This window comes from Carya illinoinensis, chromosome 11 (assembly GCF_018687715.1).
Source record: "Carya illinoinensis cultivar Pawnee chromosome 11, C.illinoinensisPawnee_v1, whole genome shotgun sequence".
Taxonomy (NCBI): domain Eukaryota; kingdom Viridiplantae; phylum Streptophyta; class Magnoliopsida; order Fagales; family Juglandaceae; genus Carya; species Carya illinoinensis.
The window spans coordinates 1,484,736-1,507,629 of record NC_056762.1 but is presented as its reverse complement, the minus strand read 5'-3'; the positions used below and the strand labels follow the sequence as shown (position 1 = coordinate 1,507,629).

Genomic DNA, 22,894 nt, shown 5'->3' with positions numbered 1-22,894 from the left:
AAAAATTATAAAAATAAAATTACTAATTATTTTGATTTCATGTAATATATTAGATCTATTTTACACTAAAAGTAATTTACAATCACGTCAGTTTGTGAATTTACTTTTATAAAAATTTTTTTGAAATTAAAACATTTCTTTTTACTACAAAGAAGATAAATTTAGAATTTTTTTTACACCAAGCATAAAAAAATTATTTTTTGACAAGAAATCCAAATACTCTATTGTATTGACAATCCTCTCTCTCTCTCTCTCTCTCTCTCTCTTCCAAGTACTGTCTCAACATTTCACATTTTCTATTTTCTAATTGAAAAGTGACAAACACACATCACTATCCAACTCGACGACAAGCAAAAACACAGGCTCAAATTTGAATGATTATCTTCAATAGTTGTGATATCTGCAAAGAAGCAGTTGTATGAAACCATCAACTGAAAATTAAGGTAAAAAAATTAAAGAAGTCTACGACAGGAACAAGGTCAAGATCAAGGCCAGTATTCAGACTTTCAGAGCCTTCTGCCGAGACATTGGAGCCTACGAGAAGGAATATACGAAGTGAGAGATTTGACGACGTTTTAAATTTTTAATGCTGGCGCTGTTATCAGTAGAGCGATACACCGTTTGCATTTTTTTTCAAAAGAAAATAATAATTATTGTTAAGGGGAGTTGTGGATCATCAAAGTTATATGAATATATTAGATCTAAAAACTAATTAAAAAAATTATAAGCTAAGAAAATAAAAAATATTCTACTGAAATTTAATCATTTAAATAGATATATTATTTCTTATTGAATAATATTAGCTTAACCATATGCTATTTAATTTTTATTTAATAATATAGTAAAATTAATTAACGAAACTAAATAAATCTCTACTTGCACATGTAGTAGTTACTGGTAGTGTCCAGTAATAGTAATACACCTGAAATCCGACAGGAATCGATGCTAAAGAGAGAGGGAGAGATTGAGAGCTTGCAATCTCTAGAAGAAAAGGCGCCATGTGGAATCACTGAATGCAATAAATCAAGCTACCCCATCTCCTCCTTTCTAAAACTTTGATAAAAGAAGAACGGATTTATTTATTTATTCATTGTTTACTGTTTCCTGGGACCTGGGCACTGGGCAGCATGGATAAGTCTTTATTACAGGCAGTGCCCTCTAGTTGTTGGCATACATTCATTTCACAGGGAGAGAGAGAGAGGATTACCACTTTCACATATCATTCACACAGAATTTATTTGGACATAATTTCCTTCTTGGGTCTTTCTCGTCTAGTCATCTTCCTCAAAGCATCCAATATAAACCCATTTCCTTAGTTCTGTTTGTCAATCTAGGACTTCAGTCTCTGTTTCTCCTTAATTTATTGGAGCTTGCTCTTTTTTTATATTTATTTTTATTTTTATTTTTATTTTTGCAACTGCTGTGAAACTAGCTCAGAAATACAACATTCGGAAAATCTTGCTTTGGAGATTGTAAGGTAAAGTTGGCAGCTCTTATATATGTTTTACTTTATTGGGTGTTCTTGCAAATTGTAGAAAATCCAATATCAACTGCCACAGCTATGCTTGGTCTTTGCAAGGTCAGTCTCCCTTTCACTGATAATTTCTTTTTTCCTGATTCATGTTTATTAAATGCCAGGTTATACGGGGTTCTCTACTTCTCTTATTCTGCTGTTTCCGATACCATGAAGCATTGACAAGAGGAGTAGAGTTTTTCAAAATGGGGTGGTGTAACTTGTTTTTGCTTTTCTGGTTTACATGGAGTTTCTTTGTTCTCGCTACATATCAGTTGCAGCCCTCTCAAACCCAAGTGCTTCTTCAACTTAGAAAGCACTTAGAGTACCCACCACAATTAGAGATTTGGAGTGATCATACCAAAGATTTTTGCGTTTTATCTTCATCAAAAGTAAACATCACATGCCAAGACAATTTTGTAACTGAGCTCCGAATTATGGGTGATAAGCTTGCAAAAGTAAGCGGCTTTAATGGGTTTGCAATTCCCAATCAAACTTTGGCGGAGAGCTTCTCTGTGGATTCTTTTGTGGCTACCCTGGCGAGGCTAACCAGCTTGAGAGTTCTTAGTCTGGTATCTCTGGGCATTTGGGGTCCATTTCCGGATAAAATTCATCGAATCTCTTCACTTGAATATCTTGATTTCAGTTCAAATTTTCTTTTTGGTTCGGTTCCTCCGAAGATTTCTACAATGGTGAAGCTTCAAACTCTTAAACTGGACGATAACTTCTTTAATACTACCGTCCCCACTTGGTTTGATTCATTATCTAATCTGATAGTTCTAAGCTTGAGGAACAACCAGTTTAAAGGTCCATTTCCATCTTCAATTCTGAGTATCGCTACTCTTACTAATCTTATCATGTCTAGCAATGACATTTCTGGGGAATTACCAAGTCTCAGTACCTTGAGTAGCCTAAGCGTGCTGGATTTAAGTGCAAACAAATTGCATTCTGTGCTACCTGAAATGCCGGAAGGATTGGAATTGGCTTTCCTAAGTAATAACTCCTTCTTTGGGAAGATTCCAAGGCAATATGGCCGATTAAGTCGGCTTCAACACCTTGACATGTCACTCAATGAGCTTGGGGGGCTACCTCCTGCTGCACTTTTCTCTTTACCCAATATTAGCTATTTGAATATTGCATCAAACATGTTTAGTGGGTTATTTCCAGACCACCTAAGCTGTGGTAGCAAACTTGAGTTCGTTGATATCTCTAACAATAGGTTAATGGGTGGACTGCCTTACTGTTTGAGAGCCAATTCAGAGAATAGAGTGGTTAAGATTGATGGGAATTGCTTATCCATTGACATGAGGCATCAGCATGCAGAACCATATTGTGTGGAAGTCAACGTGAAGAAACAATCCAAAGGCAAAAATGCTAGAATTTTTGTGGGTTTAATTGTAGGAATCTTCGTACTCGTGGTGCTTCTGGCTTTTGGCTCACTTTTCTTGTGGAGAAGGTATTGTCCCCGGGGGTTATCGGAGCAGCATTTGTTGCCGAAAGCACTGAAAGATAGCTCGGCTGCTGGGCTCTCCTCTGAGCTTCTAGCAAATGCAAGTAGGTCCTCCACTAACAAGAATGTGAAAGCAAACTTTCCCTTTAAAAGGGCTATACTGCTAAATACTGCCATATAAATAATTAAATCTATCTTCTCCTATCAATTTAACTTTTTGAGATAAGTGGTAGTTTCACATTATATCAAAGTAAAGATCCTGAATTCAAATCCTAACCCTACACTTTACACAAATAATTAAATATTTAATGCGTTGGATTCCCTTATTAAATATGAAAACTCTTGAGACAAGTGGTAGTTTCATTTTGCCTGAATCTGAAAGCTAAAAAAAGGGTTTTATATGTGAACAGATGACATGATTTTGAAATTTGCTGAACATTTACAGTATCCCCGTTTCTTCTTGGTTAGGATTTGTTTCTGAAGCTGCAAAGTTAGGCATGGAAGGTCTCCCTGAGTGTCGGTCTTTTACTTTAGAAGAGTTAAAAGAAGCTACAAACAACTTTGATAACTCTGCCTTTATGGGAGAAGGATCGTGTGGAAAGGTACCGTATAAAACTTTTGATCTAGTATAAAAAGATGATGAAATGTACAGTAAAGATTACTACGATCATATGGATTTTATCAAGTTTTGAATAATACCAACTATAGTTAGTTTGGTAAAGGACGTATGTTCCCCAACACAAGTATTTTGCCGCTTCAGGAAGATTGTCGTTATTCTTGGTTCATCATCAGGAATTGAGATGTGAGTGACCACTCACAGACACAGATGAGCATCTTAATTGAGCTTAGTTTGCTCAATATGAATGTTGAATGTGACAGAAATCGAACCAACCATCTAAGCTTTTATATCTATCACACTAGATCCTTTCCAACTCTCTTCCCTTTGTCTTGCAGCTTTACAGAGGAAGATTAGGGAATGGGATCCTAGTTGCTATTAGGTGTCTGCCTTGGTCAAAGAAGTATTCAATTCGAAATCTGAAACTCAGGTTGGATTTGCTAGCAAAGCCTCGTCACCCGCATTTGGTTGGCCTTTTGGGGTACAGTGTTGATGTTAGTGGGAGAGATGATTGCAGTGTGAACAATGTCTTCCTCATATCTGAATATATGTCCGGTGGGAGTTTTCGTGCTTATCTTTCAGGTAACCTGATATCTAGTGTCAAACCATTGAATGCTTATAAGCCGTTATGTGTTTGCTGTCCATTTTGTGGTTTTACTGCTGGTAAATGTCCTTAAAGTTACATATCATTCTTCTTCTAAAATATCTCAGCCATCAACTAATGCAAGAGGACTCAAACAAAGATGACACTTCTCTTGTTATTAACAAAAAAAGGGGAATATGAAATATAATTTCAGTGGGATTCGGCCTTCCCATATTTTTCATTAGTGGCATAGACTTGCGCTTCATATTCTAAATATAGCAGCTTTATTATATTTGCAGGGAATAGCTGCAGAAAGGTTTTCAATTGGTCAGAGAGATTGGCAGTTCTAACCAGTGTTGCCAAGGCTGTGCACTTCCTACATACTGGAGTTATTCCTGGTTTCTTCAATAACAGCTTGAAGACAAATAATATCCTGCTCAATGAGCATTGGGTGGCAAAGTTGAGTGACTATGGAATGTCCATTATCTTGGAGGAAACTGACAAATTTGGGGTAGGGACCCTTTTTTTTTATCTATCGCTTGATTAGCCTTTCAATAGAAAGTTTTGTTATTGATTAGTGCCCTTGGTTTGCAGGCAAAAGGAGAGAGTCATAAATCATGGTAAGGATTTTCCTTAATCAATCAATAACAAACAGAGCAGGCAATTTTTTTTTCAGTTATTAAGTAATTTGCTGTTTCATCAGCTCTATGAAATGCATCCTTACTGCAAGTTAATCACATTAGTCAGTATTGGTTAACATTTTAACTATGTCCATGTCTTCAGGCAAATGAAAAAATTAGAAGACGATGTTTATAGCTTCGGATTCATATTACTTGAGGCACTTGTTGGACCTTCCGTATGTGCTAGAAGAGAGGCATTCTTGCTAAATGAGATGGTATATACTGAGTTCTGACTAACTTCAGAGTATAAATGTGCATTGTCAAAAATCCTGAAAACTAAACAAATCAGCAGTTCCAGTGCATATCTTCACCATGGTTTTGTTGGTATAACTACTCCCACTACTTTATGGTGTGTCCCAGAATTTTCTGCACACGGGTACAAAATTGGTGGATAGTCTTTTCCCCATGGTTTTGATATATCCTTGACACTAGATTCTTCATTTTTGCAGGCATCTTTGAACAGCCAGGATGGCCAGAAACGTATAATTGATCCAATTGTGCAAAACTCTTGCTCGCAGCAATCCTTATCGACTGTGATTTCCATAATGAACAGATGTATTTCTCTCGAGTCGTGTAGTCGTCCCTCTATTGAAGATGTCCTTTGGAACTTACAGCATGCATCTCAAATTCAGGCAAAAACAGGTGATGGTGATCATAGATTCAACACTAGTACTGCATCACACAAATGATTTTTCTGCTTTTTATTTTATATTATTTTGTTAATGTTGGCATGGAGGTGAATGTAGCTGCTCTAGAATACTTCCATTTCATGGCTGATGTTGAATATATTGCAAACTCTCGAGGCCATGTGGAATGCCTCTGCCTCCATCTGCGCCAACCTGATATGTGTTGTTAGATTTGCATTGCTGTAATTGTAATATAGAATCAGTTTACTATATCGTGTTTGTAGTTTTCATCAATTGTCGAAATCTAGTCTCAAGTCGAATGATAGAATACTTTTCCTTGACAAACTTGTATTCATATTAGTATGGATTACAAAAAGTTACCAGAACTGTTTACACTTGAGAAACAGAAGGGTAGAAAACATAATCGTCTCTCAGAACTATTTCAAAGCATTTGCTACAGAACTTCAGCCCAAGAATGTGGTGGATAAGATGATAAGTTCTAAGTTAAAGCCTATCCAATCCTCTAGTGAGTTTACGTGAAGACTAGGCAACATTTATATGTTGAAGATGTGATATATCCACAACTACAAGCAGTGGTGATCCATATTTTCAAGATGATAATTGATAAGTACTAAGTTAAAGCCTATCCAATCCTGTAGTGAGTTTACGTGAAGACTAGGCAACATTTATATGTTGAAGATGTTATGCATCCACAACTACAAGCAGTGGTGACCCACGTTTTGAAAATATAATATACCCCTATATTTTATACATAATTATATAAAATGGCACCCCTAAAAAAAATTATAATTTTCAGATGCTCTCTAAAAGTTTTTAAAATTTTAATATATCTAGAAATGTATCTCTCCAATTTTTTTCTTATAGTCCCCGAATTTTATTTAATTTCTATATATTATTTATTTTTTAGGATGTAACCCTCCAAAATTAAAATTAAAACTGAGTTTAGGAGAAATCATAAACTTATTAATATAGATTCCAAAAATATAGATTTCAAAGTTTTTTGATATACAATATTAGGCTTCTTAATATGGAATCTAAAGTGAAAATATAAGAACAATTATTTAAAATCGATGATCTACATGAAAATTAGTTGAAAAATTTTATCCTCTAGACTTCATTAAGTAAGAAATGAATTTATTTAAACTCTCAATTATAGCATTCTATATTTAGTGTGATATGAAAATATATAGATTTTGCATGAAATCTGATAAAGTAACTTACATATTATAACAAAAGATGATATTCTAAAAGATCATTTGATAGTTTATATTAATAAAATAAATTCTAAATATTTTATTACAAAAATAATAATAGATGAATATTATATCATAAAACATTATCGTTAGAATCTAAAACAAATATTAAGTTGTGTTTAGAATTTTATTTCTACATTTATGTAGCAAATTACCGAGATATAATTTTATATGTAGTTATGTTTTGATAATTTTTCAATCTCTTTTTAATTTATATAAAAGAAATGATATTGACAGTTTTAGAATGTACAAGTCTCGCCTATACGCTTTGAAAAAAGTAGGTAAATATAGGATCTACATGAAAAAATTATTTTTTAATAGTAGACCTTATTTCTTTTTCAAATGTAGTGCATAGCATTTACACGCCTCACGACTATATATAACATTACTCTTTATATAAATACGCTAAACAGTAAAAAAAAGGCCCCCCTTAACACAATTACTGTTCCGCCACTCACTGCAAGCCCAAGTCTCCCCAGATGCACGGCCAACTTGAAACTCAAGAAGCCTTTTCTGTTTCCTGCTTTCCTGTAATGTTATTATAGTAGTTTGCTCTGGGGAGAAAAAGAAAATAATTTTCATCAAAACTCCTGTTCTGATTGTGTCACTTTCATTATGGACAATGTTGCCTTGGAATTACAAAAGTAAAGAAACCAAGTCTACTGTTTTATACTGTATCGACCCAAACAGAGGATACAGAATCACAAGTAATTTTTCTATGGGAAGCGTGAAATTGTGACTGGACCAAAAACGGCAGGAATTATCTCAATTAATGAACATAAAGAAAATGACATGCCAAGCACAAGCAGGACATTCAAATTTAAATTCAGGTCAGGAGACATCTAAACAATATGCAAGGAAATATAGAGGTATGAGAACTGGGGACTACCTGCTTTGCACGGATTTGGAGTTTTTCTTTCCAGGTACCATCTGCAACAGCGATTAAGGAATCTGGTTGAGCGAGATGCGAGCAAGGACATACCCAAAAACTCAAACCTTTGATGTTGCTTCGCTTCTCTCGTGAGACTCAGAGGTATCTCCCAGTCGGTGTTTCACCTAGCAATCCTCCGTGCATTTGACATTCACAACTTGATCAATCTCGAGTTGGCCAAGGATTTCATGGGCGCATGAGTGTCAAGTTGCGTTTATTATCAACAAGTGTTTTTCTTATGAGTTGAAAAAAATGATCCTTACAACAATTTCTGGAAATCAAAGAAATTATTGCGTTTTATGAGATGTGAATTTACGCAGTCTAACAACACTAAAAGAACAGGAAAAAAAATAAGAGAACGAAATAGGAAGAAGAAGCTTGAATTCAGTCAAAAGGTCGAGTTTTGAAATTGAATATCACCAGTTATTCAATGTTGTTAAAGCTCTTCAGTTTCAAGCAAATTTGTCCATTCAATGTTGTTAGAGCTTGCAGTGTGCTTACTGCAGCCTCTCTGACCACTAGAACACCAATCCCTACTCTTTCTTGAAAATCTCCTTACGAATCACCGTTTCCTTCTAAACCAACTCTCTTTTCTTCTTCTTCTAATCCTATGATTTCTCCGGCTTCTGATTCTATTCCCCCTCCTTCTACCACTCCTATTCGAAGATCTTCTAGTACAGATGGATCTCCTGATTATTTGCAAGATTTTCACTGTCAAGTGAAATCTCTTTCAACTCATTCCAATTACACTTTCATGGATCCTTCTTCCATGCATGATATTACACTTTATGCTCTTTTTTCTTCTTTCTCATAACCAACCGTATCCTCCTCAATGCCGTTTATTGTTGCTGTTTCATCTCAACAAGAAGATCTAGATTATCACGAAACATTTTCCATGTAGATAACTTGATTGCCGTTCAATGTCTGCTTGCTATTGATCTAGTTTATTATAATGTTTTCTTTATCAATTAGATGTAAATAATGCATTTCTTTGTTAAGAATCACACGACTATTCCTCCTAGTTTTGCTTGCTAACAAGGGGAGTATCAATTTCATCCTTTAGCCAAATCATTATATTTGTTGAAACAAGCCCCTAATAAAGTGGTACTTCCTTGTGTTAATGCATATATGCTCGAGATTTTGGAGGATTTTGGTTTCTTGGGGCCAAGTCTATTTAATCTCAACAAAATAGAATAGATTCCAATGCAAAATGAATTCACAGGAGATATGTGTGTGTGTTGGATAGTGTTGAAGTGTATAGCTTATACAATGAAAGTAGGCAGATGCCGGAATGAACAAAGAGGAGCGGCATGGAACCAAGTTATTCTTGTAATTTTTTTTTAAATACGTCCGTACATTTAGGATTAGTATAAATACAAATTATGTAACCCTACTTGACATATACTAGAATTTTACACCGTTCGCTCATGTGGATGTAGGAACATTGCCAACCACATTAAATCTTTATGTCGATTTTTACTATTTTTCTTTTTTGATTATTTTGTACAATTTATTTCGTACAATTCATTTTCCATGGAACAAAGTGATTTTTCACTAAATTATACTTAATTTTGCCACTCCTTTCAGAACCTAAGTCACCCTGTGGACTCTTCTCAACAGCCACATCTTGATGGAGCTCATCCCGTTGTAGAAAAGGTTTCAACAACTCTGATCGAGAATGTTTTCTCTGTACTTGAAGGTATATTATTGGTTAGTGTACTTGAAGGTATATTATTGGTTAGTGTGTGTTTTCTTGGACACACTCGTTTCATGGAAATCGAAAAGCCAAATTAAAGCTGAACGTCTGATCTGGCTCTACCTTCTATCTCTTGCAAAACAAAGTAAATGGCATTTTTGTTTCTCAATGCTAAGAAAATAAGGCAACAAAATTCTGAAGTAAAGGAAAATCATTTTCTTTAACATATTATTATTATTATTATTATTTTTCAAAGAGAAAAATTTTGAGTTAAATAGGTGAGATGAGAGATTTTAATTTTTATTTATGAGTTATGCGTGTATCACATTAAAGTTGGGAATAACGATACACGCATTACTCTTTTTATATGATTATGTTTTAAAATAAGAATATTTATTTAAAATAATATTATTTTTAAAAATTATTTTATAAAAAATACGTATCTTTTAAAATATAATATCTTCCTAAGAATAATTCTGGAACCCTCGTTGTAAAATTTGACTAAAATAGTTAGGACTTGAGACTCTGAGAGCACTTGTGTTTTTTTATTAACATTAAAAATATATTAAAAAAATACTATATTTTAAATTCCATTCGATTGATTGATTGATGTGAGTAAAATATACATACATTTTAAGCATCAAAGAATATTCAAAATATGGGTCCGGGAATCTGCAGAATCATTCCATGTCTGCAGTGGACCACACACGAAGGACAAATCATTAAGAATCCTCTGCGTCGGCAGTGGGCCATGCACGAAGGAATATGACTCCTGATAACGACAACATAGACCGGGACGAAATAGTTCTAACCCATTTCTTTTCTTTCTTTTAATTGTTTATAATTTAGCTCCTTTAATCTGTGAAAATTATTATTATTATTTCATTTTCCATAAGGCTTTACCATGTAATAAATTTCGTTAAAACGGATTTTCACTTTATTTTATTTTATTTTATTCTCTATCTTTATCTGATAAAATAATAATAAAAAAAATAGATAATGAATAGATTATTTCATAAATCTATAAATTCTCTTTAATTAATATTTGGATTCAAATCTTATGACATATTTACAGCAACACAATGTTGAAATTGTAACTTGAATTTCAAGGAAGATATATTAGAATTTTACTAGTGAATTTATCATCTAATACCATATCATGTGATGATGAGAGAATGATGAAAAAAGAAACGATGAATAGATTTACTCTATTAGAATATCAATACCAAATATTACTTAAGAGTCTAGAAAACTAAAACATGTCACCAACTGATCACTAAACAGACAGAAATGCTAAGAAATCAACAATGGCATGAAATCAATCCAAATTGATTGTTGATCAGAAGGACAACAGGAGACCAGTCTTAGATACCCTGTTTAAGCATCGATCGAACCCTCGTTGGAAGACCATAAAGCCGAATAAACCCAGCAGCATCAGCCTGATCATAGATCAAGCTGTTCTCAAAAGAAGATATATCTTTCCTATATAGGCTATAAGGGCTCTTTCGGCTTGCCACTGTAACAGAACCTTTGTAGAGTTTGAGGATAACTGAGCCGGTTGTAGTCTTCGTGATCTTCTCCATGAATGCATCCATCGACTCGCGAAGTGGGTCGAACCATCTGCCTGCATACACTAGCTCCGCATATTTAAGGGCTAGTGAATCTTTAACTTGCATGGATTCTCGATCAATTGTCAAAGACTCCAACTCTTGTACTGCGGCAAAGAGGATTGTCCCACCTGGAGTTTCATAAACTCCACGGCTTTTCATACCAACAAGTCGGTTTTCAACCATGTCAACTCTGCCAATTCCGTGCCTCCCACCAATCTCATTGAGAACATCAAGTAGAGATGCAGGCGAGAGCCTCCTCCCATTGCATGAAACAGGAAGACCTGATTCTATCCCAATTTCAACATATCTGCAGGAAATGAGGGAAATCAAGGCATGGGAAAGAGAAGTGATAATATAGGAAACCCATCAATAGATAATTATGCATAGAGGTTAAACTGAAAACTTTAACAGGGTAACATACTCAGGGTTATTGGGTGCATCTTCGGGGTCCACAGTCAACATGTACATATCCTTCGTAGGCTCATTTGTTGGGTCTTCCAGGATGTCACCCTTTAATGGCATAGATCATACACACATGAGAGAGAGAGAGAGAGAGAGAGAGAGAGAGAGCAGAAATTAGCCCATCTCTTACAAAAGTTTCTGAACAACATATGCAGACCAACACTGATTCGAAAATCAGGAGCTTTTTTTTATAGATGAAAATCAAGAGCTTGTGACAAGACAGGAGGAATGATAGATCAAATGTCTGTTTGATAATTCTATAACGCAACAAAAAATAGGAAAAAAGTTAAATGTTACCTCATGGCTAAGGTGCCACAAGTTCCTGTCCCTGCTGTATATTGATCTCTTTGTGACGGGGACAGGCACATTATGCTTCTTAGCATATTCAATAGCATCTTCTCTCCCTGTAATATCCCATTCCCTCCAGGGAGCCACAACATTTAGCTTGGGATTCAGAGCAAAGAATGTGAGCTCGAAGCGCACCTGATTACACAAGAATGCAAGTGAGATTTGTGTAAGAAGTAAATATATGGCAGGTCATAAAATTTAGATCTCAATCACGAGGCATGCCTGATCATTTCCTTTTCCTGTACATCCATGAGAAACAGCATCAGCTCCAACTTCATTGGCAACATCTACCATGGCCTGTTTTTCATAATAAATCGTTATGAAGAAGTAATATGTCAAAGATTAAACAGAGCAGTATATAATTTGAAAAACAACATTGATATCAAAGAGAAGAGAAAACAACATTGATAACAAAGAGAACAGAGAGGAGAAGGGCTCTTCAACCAAAACCACATCCCCTTTTGATTAATTTAAATCACAAAAGATTGTTATTGGTAGAGGATCTAAAATCCGGTTACAAACGTTGGATTGCAATATAAATAGACAATAGTAAAGGCAAGTAGACTTCTACAAAAGCTCCAAACAGTATTTATTATAAATTGCCCTCTAAGATCCACGAGCTTTCCGTATATTTTTTTCACAAGCTCTGTATCTAGAATCTACCAATGTAACAAACTTCAAAATAGGGGTTCACCTTTGCAATAACAGGGCGAGCCATCGAGGTTCCCAGCAAATATTTCCTCTCATAAATTGCACCTGCTCTCAAACAAGGATATATGAAGTCTCGTACAAACTCCTCCTTTAAGTCCTTCACCACTAACTGAGAAGCCCCGCTAGCTTTAGCCTTCTTTTCCAAGCCTTCCAATTCTTTTATACCCTATGAATTTAGCATATGGGATCAACCACACAAATAAATAAGAAAGAACTCAGTAATGCAAAATGGTCTGGTCTTAATGAACAATATCATCTGAGAACACAAAATAAAGTAATGCAACTCTGAAGCAAGCATGTCGCTACTTAAAATACCTGACCAACATCAGCAGTGAAGCAAACAACATCACAGCCATAGTTCTCCCTGCAATGGAAAATTAAGAAGAGAGAAAAAAAAAACCTATCACAGGAAAGCAAATAACTCCACTAGATAAACCTAGCACCATAATACATTTCCTAAATAAATGTTTGGACAAGAGTCTAGAATCAAGAACAATAGTCTAGAACAAAAGAACCTTGAGGCACTTCATGTCAACAAACATATAAGGGGAATGTTCCAAGCAGAAAACAGGAGGTAAGAAACACAAAACAAGAGACATACCTCAGCCATGGGACAATGACTGATGTGTCTAAGCCACCACTATAGGCCAACACAACCTTATTGAATTTACCACGGAATCCTCCATTGTGTATAGATCCAGAAACTTCCACCTCTCTTTCACTTTGCAACACTGCTCGAATAACTGCATCTCGAGGGAAAATGAACAGTGTTCGGCAGCTAGAACAAGTTAACCTCTAAAGGTTTGTGTAAAAATGTTTGAAAGACATACATGTACTCAAGAATATGGCATTAAGAAAACTGTCATATTTAAATATTCAAGCTTCGTTGCTCTGATATATCATGTGATACAATCTGCAACAATCTAAATCAAACACAGACTGCATCTCAACTTGGATTCAATTTAGGATACAAACATGGAGTAGGCATATTAAACCTCAGGCAGCATGAATAAAATAGCTTCAAACCCCTGAGTTGCAGAATATGTAAGAATACACCATTAAGTGAATCCATATATCGAGGAACAAGTTATTAAGGTAAATGAGCATATTATCTAAGTTGTTGGCTTTAGGACATTTTGCAACAGAAAAGCAGACACACAACCATCAATATCCTAGGATAGATTTTTTCTTTAATGAAACAGATAAGGTACAATTTATTTGTTTGAAATATTAGTCGTCCTGGGTGTTGTGATCAAAGAAGTTTAAAAAACTCTGGTGTTTTCAAAAGAAATATAAACAAGAACAAAGAGACCCGTTAGATTAAGAATTGACACCTAGTTCAGCTTTCATGTAACGATCAAGAATCCTTAATCTATATGTTGTACAATTTGGACTCTCAAATTTACCATTAAGAAATTTTTGGTTGTAAATTAACACTGAACGTACTGGTAGTGGTGATCACATGGTGTGAGTTGCGGTGGAGGCGGTTCGGATCAAGACGATAGAGGGTCGTCAGTAGTAATGACATGGTATTAGTGAGAGAAATGACAATTGATAACATGATGGTCAACACTATGATAGTTTTGGGGTAAAGGTGATGGGGAAATAGCAACAGTAATCTCATTTTGGCAGCCCCCCCTGACAATTTTGAATCTTTGATACAATTCCATCAGTAGAAGTGGCAGTGGCAATGAACTGCTGCAGGGGGCGGGGGTGCTGCTGGGGAAGGGCACAATGGTTGAAGGTTTTCCGACTTCTCACATGCAGAATTTGTACAATGACTCCTCCACATATGGAACTTGAAATTCGGACCCGTTCAAGTCCCATTGTCAAAATAAATTTTGTCATTCATTCAAATGCAGCTTGGTTGAGATATAGCAAAAAGCATTGAGAAACTCTGTTCATTGACAGTTAAAAGTGAACTTCCAAATACAAAATGGAGAAGATTTCAGTTGTATAGAAGCCACGGTAGATCGAAGATTAGAAAAAGTCCAACACAATCTATATTCATTGATTAACAACATGATCTGCAACGACCATAATATATATTAATAAAATATCCAAAGAAATCCCACGCTTTGGAGCAATGAGTTAGTATTCCAACGCTATCAAGCCTGGTTTAACCAAGTTCTACTTTCCTTTCTTCCATGCCTGTCGCAAAATAAAGATCCTATACTCATGCCAACAGAAGCAAATCTACTTCTAACGCCACAAACCGAACAAGATAATAGCTGAAACATATAACCAAACAACCTCACCTTGATTGTTACGAGACTTGGTAAAATTGCCAGTGTTAGTAGTGGCTGCAACAGCATGGCCATGAAGCTCACTCGTTCTAGCCGCCAACTGTCAATAGAATTCAAGTAATCCCAGCGATTATACGATGAGGATTATATATAAAGATGTGGATAACTACCATCTATGAACTTTAAAGAGGACTTGGCATAAGTACCTCTGGGAAAGAAGACAATATTCCCGGGCAATATACTCTTTCGTTGTACAGGAATGACTCTGTAATCAGTACCAGTTACATATAGATTCAGAAATTCAATTGGAAACAGCAGAAGCAGGCATAGCGTATGCAAATCAACCGTTTGGAAATCCAACTCTCTTTTTTCGATCTTTCAAAAGACGCAGCAGATTTCTTGTTTGGATCACAATATTAATTTCATAAAACTATCCAGAAAAACACGAGCGAATAATTTCATTAATTTGCTGCTGTTACTTTATCTGGGTAGGAAATTTCCCACCAGGTTTCATAAAAAAAGATACATTTTCAACAGAAATATTTTTTTCACAAGAGCTTATGAAAAAATATTTGCTCAAAACAAATGGAGCACATAATATATTAAAAGGAATAAATAACAACCATACAAAAGCCTAATTTGTGACTTTCCGATGCGCGTCAGAAATGCATCATATCAACGAAAAAAAGAAGAAGAAAAGAACAGAAATCCGCAATTAACATGCCCGGACAGAATGCGAACGAAACATGCAAAATAATTTCAAAGAATGAAAGAAAAAACCCAAAAAAAAAAGAGTACCTCTCTTGGGTGGGAGAAAAGCGAGGCTGGTGGGCGAGCATGGCGAGATTGCCTTCAACAGAGCCATAATCGCAAAGCCTAAAATATATCTCCGGGAGTCTCTCAAATCTCTTTGCGTACTCTGTTTTGCCTCTGCAATTCTCTCGGTCAGTCGCGGTTGTTTTATAGAAAGACAGCGCACTGTTTGCTAGGGTTGAATCTGAAAGATTCACATGGCTTTGGTGGACCACCCCACTTCTGTGTCTATATAGATTTTTAAAATATTTTAAATAATTTTACTTTTTTCTTAAGTAAATCACTTTGAGTGCAAACTGCAAAGCCGCCGAATAGGCGAATATTAGCGTACATTAAATATAATATTGGTGTGATTAAAAATATTGAAATATTTAAAAAAATATAAAGTCACATGGAGTCCTTAAAAACCTACGAGGGATAACGTCGTGTGGTAGTAGGGTGGCGCTGAGCAGACAAGGGAATCAGACACCACGCGTGTAGGCCAGAAAATTTGTCAGAAATAAATTAAATAATAATTTTACTTACAGTTTTAAAACGTGTACATAGATTGTAATTTATCATTAAAAATTTATTATTTTTATATAAATTTTATATTTATTAAAATATTAATATTAGCCTAATCAAATTTTAGTCAAAAAGACTAAAAATCAACTGTATTGGAATAGTCAACACTCTATAACTTAAGTTTCGAGTTATAATAATTTTAAAATTTTTTTAAATTTGATCAACTACTATTCACTTTCATAACATTATTTTATTCTAAAAATAATTTTAAATAAAATTTAAATTATTGATTAATATATAGAAAAATATTAAAATATTTATTATTAAAATATATAATATTATATTATTATTTTAATTTTAAAATGTATAGATTAATAAGAACTAATTTTTTCAATAACTTTGACTTGAAGTTGCCAATTGTGACTTTGAAATGAGAATTTTTATTTTAAAATAAAAATTAAAAATTAAATAAAATATTATTTTTTAATTTTATTATTATTTAAAAAATTAAATTATAATAATAAAACGAGATTCTTACTTCCCCAAACCTAACTGCCAATCGATCGTGTTAAAGAATGCACACATGGTAAATATAATCTATAAAATAAAGAGAAAGATTTGATTCGTTTATAATGAAGATATTGTTCCAAAGATTCTCGAGTGGGATTCCAAACAGTAAATATTGTCGACAGCATCTCCTTAAAAAGTATTAGTCAACTAAGGTTAACGTCTGTATCTTTAGTTTCCATCGCACGTCTCTCTCTTTTCTTCCACGACATCAGGATTATTATATTCATATTTATTTGATTGATGCCGACAGTTTTATTTTATCGTTATAATTTTTTTAAATTTTTATATAAAATATAATAAATAATTTAAGTTTTTTAAAATTTAAAATAATGATATTATTAAAAATAATATTTTATTTTATTTTTAATTTTTATTTAAAATTATCATATTTCATCACTATTTAGAGTCAAAAGCAGTTTACTAACTCTGTTTTTTCTCTCTTTTTTTATTCGAATTCTTAAGTATTGAATAACAAATATAAAATAAAAATAATAAAATAGCGATAATTGAAAATATAAAAATAAGGAAATTAAAGGCAACTTGGTAGGACGGACACAAAGATACGGAACCCACCTGAAGAGGTCGGCTGGACTTTTCTTTTTTTTAGTGAAAGATTCTATCTTCAAGTCACGGACCGTGGCGGAACCACATGCATCGAGAGGGGCCATGCCCCCAACAAAAATTTTGATAAACAAAAATATACTTTAATTTTTATCTATAATTTTATAAATATAAAAAACGATTTCTTTCAAAAATTTATAATCTCTATATATTTTATAAAATATAAATATACTTAAAAATATCTTACCGATAAAAAAAAAAAAACTATATACTTAAAAATATATTTTCAATTTTTTTCCAATAATCTCAAAATTTTGTATAATTCTTATATATTATTTATTTTTAACAGTGTAGTCTCATTACAATTAAATCAAAATTAAATTCAGGAGAAATAATAAATTTACTAATATAGATTTCAAAGTTTTTTGTTATACAATATTAGACTTCTTAATTTTGAATCTAAAATAAAAATATAAGAAAAATCATTAAAAGTTGGTGATCTATATGAAAAATAGTTGAAAGGTTTTATTCTTTAGACTTATTAAGCAAGAAAAATCTTATTTAAGGTATCTATTATAATATTATATGTTTAATGTGATATGAAAATATTTAAAGTTTACATAAAGTCTAATAAACTAGCTTACATATATACTAGAATGAAATATGGCATTCTAAAAATTCACTTGATAGTTTATATAAAATAAATAAATTATAAATATTTCATTATAAAAATAATAATAAATGAATATTATTTCATGAAACATTATCGTAAAAAACCTTAAACATATATTAAAATGTTTTATTTTTATGTGTATATTGCAAATTATCAAAATCTAATTTTATATATATTTATGTTTTTATTATTTTTAAATTTCAATATATCGTATATTATTTGACTTCCCTGAAAAAAAATTCTTGGTTCTACCACTTGTCACAGAACAAACTTCATAAAATATTTACAATAAATTATAAATTAAATTTTAGTATTTAAATTATGTGAATTATACATTCCACACATTGGCTTAAAAATATAATAATTCTTTCATTTCTTTTCTTTTTTCAACAAAGGAGGCCGTGGACTTTCAATTCATAAGAGAAATTCAAAATAGAAATAATTGTTTTATACTTATCAAGTTTAATGTCCGGCAGCTTAAAAATAGTTTAATGTACGGCAGATTGTTACATCAAGAATATATTTAATTAGTTAATAAAAATATTTACAAATAAATTTGTTAATCAATTATAAGTTGACAGAAAAGACATGTAGGCATGCGTTATCTCTTTGCTATTTCCATTTCGAGAGCGTGACTAATGAGCATGCGTAATCTCATGAAGTAAAATGATAAATTAAATTGGTTTAAACATAGCGAGAAATTGGCAAGAGTTAATAAATAAAATAAGATTGGATTTAAATGTTGAGATATGTTATAAATAATAATAAAAATATATGTAAAAAGTAATAATAGAATGTTGAATAGTAATAAAAAGTAATAAATAATAATAATAAAATAATAAATAGTAATGAAATATGTTGATAAGTGTTGAGGTACTCTTAACACCCAAACGCACCCTTAAGTCAGATAAATGTTGCGCAAGTCATTTGAAGAAAAAATGATATTCATAATATAAAAAAAACAAAAATTCAAATTAAAATAAAAAGATAAAATATATATATACAAGTCTTAAATACACAAATCTCATAATGCAAGTAACCTTTAATAAAAAGTAGACTCCACCTTTAAAAAAAAGGTTAAAAACTCTTCTTCTTTTTTTAAATTAGATTTATATTTTTACAAAACATTTGTGCAATACTTATGTATTTAGACTTTGTACTTGATATTACATTGACATAAACCCCAACCTTTGATTTGGAATTCAAAACATCCTCTCATCCAAATGTAAAAAAAAAAAAAAAAAAAAAAAAAAAAAAAATTGTACCTTATAATATTACTCGAAACAAAAAACAATTAATTTTGTCTATTCTCAAAATCTAAAAAAGTAAGATCGAGCATTATCTCCAGTACCGATGTCTATCAATTGACAAACGACGACGCATGATCATGATATATAGCGATACCATTAATAAAATTTCCACCGAGAAAGATCGACCATTCGTTTGATTCGAAATCTATATACATGAATGATTAATATTCAGTGTGTTGGTTCTGAACCCACATGCAATCTTCTGTACAGACTCTTCTCCACCTCACAATTCTCGATATTATTGTCGCAATCTCACCTGTACAGTGGTCCAATTAAAAGATACTATGGATCTTCAACATGTTGATCAAATGCATGCTTTGGAAATTAGGGCAAGTGGCAAACAGGTCCCATACATATACGACCATCACCATTGGCAAGTTGTATTTGTTTTTATAGGTAGAGTTTTGCTATTCATAAGTTTTTATTAAATTCTTTTATTAATTATCTATATATCACATATTTAATATTAAAATAAATAAATAAATAAAAAATTATCTATAATATATGAGTCTTATAAATAGAATTTTTCTTATAAATAAGGTAAGTTAAATTGATATAAAAATTAAAAATTGAATAAAATATTATTAAAATATATTTTTTAATAATATTTTTATTTTAAAATTTTAAAAAAATTAAACTTAATATTAAATTTTATATAAAAATTTAAAATAATTAAATAAAAAAAATTGAGATGTGCGATGGAAACAAACGATTACCTCTTTATTAGTTGCAGGGTACGGAATCATGTCCTTATTCGGTCCCTTCAAGCACAGAGGTACCAGTACTACGACCATGTAATATCATCATATATCTTTTGAAAATTAAAGCGAAACGACAACCTAAATTACCGTCCTAGATAGCTATAACAAGCATGATTCAACATCCATCATGTCCTATCAAATTCTCCGCCTTTCTAATTATTTGTTTCTTTACGTTAGTGATTTTATGATTTGTAAGTTGGCTAGGGAAAATGTATTTTCGTACAGCGTTCATGAGAAGATTTATTTTGTAGTATTAATTGAAATTTTAACTTCTTCGTACAGATCATATACAGCATTTAGGATTACATCTTCTTTATTTTCAATTATACTTTAATATGAGATAGAGATTTTTATTTATAAGAAAATTATATTGAGATGAAATAAGATATATATCATAATCATTATAAAAATTAAATCAATATATTTATTATATATAACCTAAGAGAAAGAATGAATCATTTAGTTTAATTAAGGTACTTGATCGTGGGGGTTGAACCTTGTGCATGGCATCGCCTCATTTGGTTGTGCATTTAACAGAAAATGATATAGATATTTTGAATAGTAATAACATTTTTTACTTAAGATTAGTGCTATCAGATGAATCGAATCGAGTCGAATTCAAACACATGTTTACTTGTTTGAACTCGAATAAAACTTGAATATCCTTGCTCGAAATCATTTCGTTAATCGTTAATATTGTTCAAATTCAGTTCGAGCTCTACTAAAAATAAACAAATGACTCAAGCTCGAACTTGATTTTTTATTTTGAAATTTCTCATCTTAACTTTTGATTAATAAAAAAAATTTAAATTTTATAAAAAAAAATTCAAACTATTTAACTATTCAACCAAGTAATTTTGATTCAAAGTTTTTATGGTATAACTTTTTTAATAAAAATAACTTATAGTTATAAATTAAAAGAATAATACACAAGATAAATGTAATAAACTAAACTATTTAATACATATAGATAATATAATAAATCCATAGTTGTAGTTGTATGATATATTATTATACAAATTATCCTATACAAATTTTGGAAACATAACATATCTATATTAAATAGTTAACTAGAACTAAATTAATAATATATAATTAAGTATATAAAATATAACTAACGTGTAATATATATATATATATATATATATGTATGTATATATATATAACATATTCATCTATAAAATATATTACGAGCTCAAACGCGTTAAGCTGAACTTGTATGAGTTTTATTTATAAGTCTAAACCAAGTCAAGCTGACTTTATACAAGTTTTACTCATTTAATATTTAAATTTATATTAATATTTACAAACATCTCATTTATTAAATAAACCAAATTCGAACTGAGTATATACGAGCCGAGCTCGAGTTGCTCACGAACTACTCTATTCATTTGAAACCTTAGTTAAGATCATGAGATGAGAAGGTTTGTATAAAAATATATATTTAGATAATGAAATGAGATGAAATAATTTTTTCTATTTGATATTTGATAAAAGAGTGGGCCTATTAATAATTAAAAATTATTGAATAATAGTTATAAAGATTTTAAATCTTAATTTTATATATTAAAAGGGATGCAAGATAAGATATATGTGGAATATAATGACATTAATTGTGGGGGTGTGAAGGAGATGAGATGGGTGTCAGGAATGGATTTTTGAATTGTCTGGTAAATATTTACAGTGTAGAGATAAAAAAGATGAGTTAAACCGTTTGGATATACACATAAAACAAGATGAGAAGATTTGCGTTATATCTACGTATCGAAACCGGCCCTCATGTTGGGTGCTTCTTCACATGAAATACACATAGAGTACTGCCTTTAGTAGTTTCAAAGCTTATCACATGCATCGAGTCGAGTTACTATATATAAGCAGTAGGCCAGGCGACCTGTTTGATCATCTTTATCTTCTTTTTCTTTTTAATGAGCGAGAAATTTTATCATAGTTTGAGAACCATTATTTTAGGTAACAACTAAGAGCATTTGCACCGGAATATGCAAATACATAATTAAAGTAACTTTTTAAATATCAGGCATCAAATCTGACTATATTGAATTAGACAAAATAAAATTTTGTAGCTTTTAGCTACAGTGATGGGAAAGAAATGATCAAATTTGCTATGTACTGTACAAATGTCAAATATTTATTTTATTAATTTATGTATCTCTCTCAGCTTCCATCTTGCACCCAACATTGAATTAATAATTAATAATTAATTTATTAAATAATTAATAAATTAAATATTTTTTAATTAAAGTTAAATTCATGATAAAATTAAATAAATTAAAAATATCCAAATTAAATATTTTTTTAGATTAATATTATTTTATTACTATATAATGAATAAATGAATAATTCAATGTAGATATTTAATGTGAATGGAATAGTCAAAGTTAAAATCATCTCATATTATTTTATTGTTATATAATAAAAAAACATAGCTATTTCAATGTGAAAATTTATATAAATGGAATAGCTAATATCTAAATTCATCTCATATTCATTAAAATTGTCTTTTAAATATGAATAATCCAATAAAAGTACTCTAACAAGTACTATATTTAATAAGAAAAATGATTGATACAGGTATTTTGGTGTAAGAATTGTGTATGAAAGGAAACGTAAAAAATGAGGCAGTGAGATGTGTGCGCAATTCCTGCGCCAACTTCCCTGTCTGTAGCATTTCTGATATAATAATACAACCGTTTTTGCCCAGCAGTGACTATTCAACATGCTCGTAGGCTAAATTTTCTCTTTTTTATTTGTTTGTTTTTCTTTTTCATATCCTTTTTTTTTAATAATTAAATTTTTAATTATTAAAAAAATTAAATATATAAATAATCAAAATAAAGAAATAAAATGATAGGACATACAATGATTTTGCTTTTGTGGCGAATATATATATATATATATATATATATATATATATATATATATATATTGCAGTCCACGC

The 22,894-nt window shown here is 31.7% G+C and overlaps 2 protein-coding genes across 5 annotated transcripts; one reads left to right on the top strand and one right to left on the bottom strand.

Moving 5' to 3' along the window:
* The first annotated feature begins 939 nt into the window (after window positions 1-939).
* On the top strand, window positions 940-5,854 carry LOC122282730 (probable inactive leucine-rich repeat receptor-like protein kinase At3g03770). 4 transcript variants are annotated; one of them, XM_043094729.1, is made up of 8 exons: window positions 943-1,477; window positions 1,639-3,067; window positions 3,432-3,565; window positions 3,918-4,161; window positions 4,462-4,673; window positions 4,757-4,782; window positions 4,946-5,057; window positions 5,292-5,854. In XM_043094729.1, exons 2-8 carry the CDS (start codon window positions 1,720-1,722, stop codon window positions 5,529-5,531), a joined length of 2,316 nt encoding a protein of 771 aa, XP_042950663.1. In that variant the 5' UTR covers window positions 943-1,477; window positions 1,639-1,719; the 3' UTR covers window positions 5,532-5,854. The 4 variants fall into 4 exon arrangements, 2 of the variants coding, with proteins under 2 accessions (XP_042950663.1, XP_042950662.1); XR_006230454.1 differs by having other exon boundaries at window positions 940-3,067; window positions 4,946-5,166; window positions 5,292-5,426; XR_006230453.1 differs by having other exon boundaries at window positions 940-3,067; window positions 4,946-5,191; window positions 5,292-5,426.
* A 4,694-nt stretch (window positions 5,855-10,548) lies between these two features.
* LOC122281613 (argininosuccinate synthase, chloroplastic) lies at window positions 10,549-15,745 on the bottom strand. The gene is made up of 10 exons (XM_043093271.1): window positions 15,545-15,745; window positions 14,953-15,011; window positions 14,759-14,846; window positions 13,102-13,243; window positions 12,816-12,864; window positions 12,484-12,666; window positions 12,012-12,086; window positions 11,739-11,924; window positions 11,401-11,489; window positions 10,549-11,286 (listed from the first exon to the last, which is right to left on the bottom strand). Exons 1-10 carry the CDS (start codon window positions 15,609-15,611, stop codon window positions 10,734-10,736), a joined length of 1,491 nt encoding a protein of 496 aa, XP_042949205.1. The 5' UTR covers window positions 15,612-15,745; the 3' UTR covers window positions 10,549-10,733.
* Between the last annotated feature and the right edge of the window lie 7,149 nt (window positions 15,746-22,894).